This window comes from Peromyscus leucopus, chromosome 14 (genome assembly GCF_004664715.2).
Source record: "Peromyscus leucopus breed LL Stock chromosome 14, UCI_PerLeu_2.1, whole genome shotgun sequence".
Lineage (NCBI taxonomy): Eukaryota > Metazoa > Chordata > Mammalia > Rodentia > Cricetidae > Peromyscus > Peromyscus leucopus.
In genome coordinates, this window is record NC_051075.1 from 40,048,847 (window position 1) to 40,055,580 (window position 6,734).

The 6,734-nt window shown below is 46.7% G+C and overlaps 1 protein-coding gene across 1 annotated transcript in view; it reads right to left on the minus strand.

The window, feature by feature from the left end:
- The window catches only part of Rtn1 (reticulon 1), a 221,015-nt gene extending 214,533 nt beyond the window's left edge, over positions 1-6,482 (minus strand). The window contains exon 1 of the mRNA XM_028858255.2: positions 5,740-6,482. Within this exon, the coding sequence (XP_028714088.1) occupies positions 5,740-5,980 (241 nt within the window). The 5' untranslated portion in view covers positions 5,981-6,482. The remainder of the gene's footprint in view (positions 1-5,739) is intronic.
- Positions 6,483-6,734: the final 252 nt, after the last annotated feature.

Consider the following 6,734-nt stretch of genomic DNA (forward strand, 5'->3'; position numbering starts at 1 on the left):
GTTCTTTATGGTGACTTCAGCGGAGAAGTTCATGTGTTGATTGATATGTTAGTCTCTTGAAAATATGCCCTCTATTTCCTTTCCTCTCTAAGTTCTCCAGCACATTTTCCAAAGTTCCCTATAGGAATAATTTCATTATAAAACCATGAGGCACCGTGCAAGCTTACAAAGAAGGGAGGCAACAAACAGTCCTACCCAGCTACAGCACCTATGAACCACATCAAAGAACATGGCGTGTTAACTCTGAGGGTACAGTAGCAGCACACTTATCTTAGCAGCAACCAACCACTCTTTAATTGGACTTAAAACCTACTCAACAAGAGGGAGAGAGACTGTGCCTAGAACGGGAAACCTACCTAACTACTCAGTGCTAGTGAAATCGAGGTTATTGGAGAATGGACAACCACTAATTTACTAAAATAGCATAATCCCTGACAAGAATCTATAAACATTTGTCCTTATACCCACAGAGAAGTGTAGTCTTCGCCCCTCATCAAGGAAACTTCTCTTCGCAACAGACAGAGACCACCACAGAAAAACCACAACCAATCAAAATGCAGGGGCGTGGAGCCCAGTCCCAAGGGACGCATTCACAAAACACCCCCACACCTAAGGCTCAGGGAACATCGCAGGAGTGGAAAGCTTGTAAGAGCTAGAGGATCAGAGAGTTTCCCGTGAGATTGTGTCTCCTAGTTATATCAGAAGCTACGGCCATAAATTCTCCTCAACATGATCACCCAAATGTGAATTGAACAGTGATGACCCCAATGAACATGCCAAACCGAATAGAGAAAACCCACAGGGCCTCATCTGTAAACAAAGAACTATAAGCAATAAGGAAAGCTGAGAGCAGGAGAATTATCCTTCTCCAGAGAAGAGCACATCAATTGGTTGTCCGATGCCAAATTGTCAGCCTTGAAAACATGCATACAGGTAGAATTATGTGGACTGAAAAGTTTATATTTGGAATACATATATATGTGCATATATATATATGTTTTTAATGAATATATATGTGCACGTATTCATGAAATAACTAATGAAAAAGGAGACCATGGATCTAAAGGAGAGTGGGGATGGATATATGAGAGGGTTTGGGAGGAGGAAGGGGAAGGGATAAATGTCACAATTAAATTATAATCTCAACAATAAGATGTACGTATTACATAACACATGGCTAAACCATAATGAATGAATTGAAGGTCATGGAGTAATACTTAACATAGTTATTTCTTTGAAGAGGGGCAAAATGAGACAAAGAGAAGGAAAGAGAAATGGGTTTATTTTCCATAACTATGTAGTCGGAGCAAGCTGTACCCACATTTATGTATCTTGTGTTGACCTCTGAAAACTAGCTCACGCTCATGTTCCTGTGAAGTGGGATAATGGCGTTGTCCTTCTAGTCAAGCTTCCAGCCAGGATTTGAGAATGAAGAAAATGAAAACTGACACAAAACTAAACAGGAATGCAAGACATAAAGTGGCACACGTTCTAGGAACCCTTGACCTCTGTTCAGCAGAGATGTTCCGGAACTGTCTGTTTCCCAGGGTGAGTTGAACTCCAGCAGTTTCTTATTTTACAGATAAAACTGTTTGTAATCCATGCTTCCAAGGATGGACAGTAAAACTGTCAATAGTCCACAACTTGCCTCCCAAACCTCAATGTTAGACGTTCATAGGCAACCCAGAAAAAGGTCTCCATGGAGGGATGAGTAATCTGGGTTTACAGAACGGTGACTTCAAAGACGTTAAGCTAGGCTGAAAGTCCTGATGATACCCATCCATTTCATTGTATTTAAGAAGTGTAGAGTACTTCTAAATGTTAATCCTAACATCTCTGCATTCAGAGATGTGTACCATATTTAACTACCAGAAAAGTTAGACTGTGTCCAAAGGCTGTATCTGGAGAAATAAATGGTATTAGGTTCCCAGACTATTTTACTCTTTCTATAGACTGTAAAAGCAAGATGGTATATTGCTTCTTGCTTCAATATCACTATGGCTTCCTCAAAACATGAAAGAGAGAAGAATAGAATTTGTACTTCTAAAGGGGATTTCCAGAAAGTATTCCAATAAAAAAAAATCCACATGTCTACAAAACACACACAATAGTGAATACAGTCTACCCAGTTTCCAGAAGCAATGAGTGGCAAAGCCCTGAAGTTTTCTAGATGGGATGTAAAAAAATATGCGCTCGACATGACTTAAATCATGACAGATGGAAAACAGAATATCACATCTGGCTTTTTAAAAATATACTTATGAACTTCATGGTTCCAGTAATATTTACTGATGAAAGAACTCTTCCTTTTCTTTTTGCAATGATCCATAAAATTATGTCAAATTTATCCACAGAATGGTATAGCTGAGGCAAGCCACCTTGAACTGGCTTCTCCTGACCATTCTCTAGCCTGTCCTCCACATCACTTTACTTGTGGCCAATGAGTTAATTCCAAAGCAGTCAATAGGTTAACTTCTTACCCATTCCAATTTGTTCAAATGCTCTTTTTTTAAATTCTTTCTGTAAACAAAAGGCCATTCTTCCCTCATTTTGTTTTTGTGTGCTCCTTTTGACTAGTTTCCAAGAATAAAATAACTGATCATATGAAAAAAAAAAAAAATAGAACAGTTGCTCTTAGCATCCTTTGTATAAAACTCTAAGAGGCTGGCAATGCTCCACAGCTAGCAACCCTGACACTGTAACTTCCACATGGCACTTTGAATGTTCCTTGGCCAAAGACATCACTGCACATGCCCACTAGCAATTTTAGATGTGAAAGATTATAGCTCCAGAAGAAAGTGTTATCTTCTTGTTATTGTTGGGAATTTTTCCATGCTGCAGAAGCGGCAGGAGCAGTGAGAAGTGCTGAAAATTCATTCAGTGTAATGGGCCTTTATAGCTCGCTTTAATGATGTTGAGCTATATATACTTATTCTGGGAGTTTACGGAGAAGTATTTTTTGGAACTCTTTCTTGGGGGAACTTTAATTACCATCAATGTATAAAAATAAATAACAGAATTTATGGCCAGATGGCATGATTGGTGGTTCTTTTTCAGAAAAACAGTTTTTAAAACACCCGTATCTGTCTTACATGGGAATACTGCAAAGCCGTCTGTTTACCGCGCTTCGCACTTAAAAGTCTGAGTTTCATCTCCATTGATGCTGAGGCCTAAAGCATTCTCTCAAAAGGAAATAAAAATAAAGTAGCTTCCTTCCCCTTGGAAGACACAATGACAAAACAACCAGGGGCCAGGAGGCAGAGCCACCACCGACACAGTCTCTCGGACACCTCGAGGTCAAGCTTCCTAGTCTTCAGAACCTCAGGAAAACTTGTTTCTATTTATAAATCAAGATATAAAACTGCAAAGTCAAGCAAGGTACGCCACAGTCTTCCCTCAGGTTTTGTTCACTGATAGGCTGATTTTGCTTACACTGGAAAAAAAAAAAAACCTGCAAAAAATCGCACAAAAGGAGGCTGGTCCTGCTTTTATTTGGATTTTTCAATATATGGCTGCTTATTTGACTGCCATTTCCAACATCCTATCCTGTCCATGAAGTGGGGAACTTGAAGATTTAAGACATTTAGCCAGACAACAATCATACAAGAAATCCCTTCAGGCAGTAACAACTAAAACATTATGTCCGTCTACATCCTTTCAACCTCCTCCCACCCCATCTTAGAATCTTGTTTGGTTTTATTAGTTCATATGATGCTCAGGAAAGGAAACCCCTAAATGACTTGACAAAACAAAGTATCTTCGTAATAAATATGTGAAAGATGGTGACTGTTCCACACAGTCACTATTCTGTAACAGTACATTTGCTTGTCTAGTTCGAAGGGTAGATTTTTACATTTTTTTTCACCATTAAAAATAATTACAGTTGTGTTAGCTTGATTTAATCAGTTCACAATGTACACTATATCAAAGCATTATATTGTATTATATATGTGTGGATCTATATACGTATGTCCACTTGAAGCATTTTAGCACATGTGATCTAACACAAGACTTCTTTATCTTTCTTACTCACTGGCCCTTAGTGACACTAATGAGGGGTAGGTAAAGCTTATAAACAAAGAATTTACTTGGGATCCAGTAGATAAATGTTCTGAACTTCAGCAAAGAAGACCACAGGCACAAACTGCTCTGGGCTGTCGGCATTTGCCTTTTGCTCTTGCAGTTAGTGATATGGGTTTTCACGTCTCTCCATTTGCACACGAGAAGTTGCAAGAGACCAGGAAACTGTCCTTGGATTTAAATCCCACCCTACAATCCATAGAAATTAATAGGTGACAAATGAGGTTGTCAACAGTTGGGGCTTTTCACATGTCGTTCCTCCTCTCCCCCCCCATCCCCACCTGCCCCCAGTCTCCTACCCCCCCCCCAAACATCCCGTCCCCTCTTCCTCCTTCCCCTAGCTTCTTTCACTTCCTTTTCTCTTTATTTCTTGACCCCTACTTTTTTTCAACACGTTCTCCAAATCTCCTTTCCTGGCTTAGACCTTGCTTGTTCCAGACCAGAGTTAAGACAACCTGAGGCACTCCACATTAACCGCCCCCCCCCCCCCGAGAGGGGGCGGCTTAAGAAAGGGGTTTCCCTAAATCAGCTGCCAGGAGCACATATGCCTGTCCCACCCACGTCCCCTCCTCCGGGAACACCCACTAGCCAGGCCTCACACTACATTACCCGGACTACACAACTCCCACTTCAGAACAGCAGAGCCTCGCAGACAACGGCACAACACGCCACCCCCTTACAGAATTTCTTCTGGAAACAGCGCTAACCAGGCAGCCACCCCTCCCCACAGCGTGCTTCTCTAGCTAGCCTCCGAGGACAAGCCATGGCCCTCGGGTTAGTCTCTCCAGGCAAGGATTCGTTCTGGCTGTAAAGAGCGAGTCAGGGGACGGGAGACCCGGACCCCTGGCAGTTTTTGCAAACGCAGAGGCGAGCTCAGACTGCTCGGTAAAGAGTGCCTGGACCTCTGGCCACAACCCCAGCACTCCAATCCGCCGCCAGGACCTTCACATTTGGGGGTTCCAAGTTTCAATACTCCCTGAGACTCAGGTAAAGAGCAGCTAGGAAATAAAGAGGGAGGGCTACAACTCCCAAGCCTCCTTCAGTGCTGTCCCTCCGGAATTAAGCTCAGGACTCCGTGGGGGTTGTTTTCTGCGCGGGAGAAGGGGAGCCGAGCTGGAAGGGGAATTGGAAAGGAGTAGGGTGTGGTGACTCCTTGAAGGTAGAGAAGGGGAGAATCAAAGCCCCTGGCTGCCCTAAACCCGGCGGGAGGGTCCTGAGGCAGTGGGCCCGCCTGCTGCTTGGTCATCACCGACTGCGGTCGCCCGCGGGAGCACGCTGCGCGCAAACACGCCCCAGAAAACCATCACAACCTGTCACACCCGCCCTGCTGCCCCGAGGCCTCAGACAAGAGGGAGAAACTTGTTCCGGGGCGCAGCAGTAGCCAGGCTTTCCCAACAGGGACAAGGTCTAAGGCTGAAACAAGAGTAATAACGAAATAGCAGGACTCACAGCCTTCTTCCTCCTACCCGCTAGCAGCCCACTGCTGTTTTTCCACCAGTCCGCTAATATTTACAGTCGCCGGAGGCTAAACCCTGCTGGGGGTTGGTGCCCCAGGCAGAGAAGCCAGGAATACGCAGAGGAGAGCTGTGGACTCGAGGACCCACCAGAAACCAGGGTCCCGGCCTCCATTTGCGGGGTCGCGGTGCCCGCCGGCCTTACCTGTGGATGCAGTTTCCATGGCGACGGGCGGCGACCGGGCGGGGCCGGAGCACAGTTCCCGCGGCGACACAACCCCTTCTCCGGCGCCGGACCCCCAGGCGGGCTCCCCATCCTGACGCGCTGGCCTGGCCCCTTTCGACAGCGCCGCTTCGTCCTCCCCCTCCCCCCGGCCCCCGAACCACTGGGACCCGGGGCTAGCCAAAGGCAGCGGCTCATCTTGCAGATCCGGCGGTGCAGCCATGGATGGCTGGCGGTGCCCCCGGCTGGACGACGGCGGCGGCTTGGCGAGGCCGGGGTGCGGTGGCTAGGGGCGCGGGCGCTCCCTGCTGCTGTCCCCACCGGGCTCCGGGAAGCTGCAGAATCTGCGCGCCGCCGTCGCTGCCTCTGCTGCAACTCGGGCCGAGCCGCGGCTGGTGCTCTGGGCGCTTCGGCTCCTCCTTCTCCCCCTCCTCTTCCTCCGGGGCCCCGGGGCGGCCGCCGCCTGCGCTCCTCCCCTGCTCCAGAGGCTGCTTACTGTGCGGGCGCCGCTTCGCTACTCCCAAGCCTGTTATTACGCAGGTGAAAATGGCCTGCTAGGTCGAGTCCTCCCGAGTGCACGTCAGCCCCGGGCCTGCTAATGGCAGGCTCTGATTAAGGGATGTGCCAAACCCACTTGACTCTGCCCTTTATCTGGGGAAAAAAAACAAGAGGAGGACCAGCAGGTACTGCCTGCAGCTTGACTAATGAGGCAAGAAGTTAAAGCCAGACTGGAGTCCTAGGACTCTAGGAGAGCAAGGGAGGCTGGGGAATCTCAGGACACTGGTCTGAGTGGAGACCTGGTGAAGATAGATGTTGGTGGCAAGTGAAGACAGGGATCTGCAACGTGGAGGTTAAACCCTCCATCCTTAACAGTGTCCAGGATAGGTCCAAACAAACAAGCCTTGACAATAGCAAAATAGAGTGCCGGAATGGGCCATCAGGAGAAACTCCACAAAAAAACTTTCCAGACCTGTCCC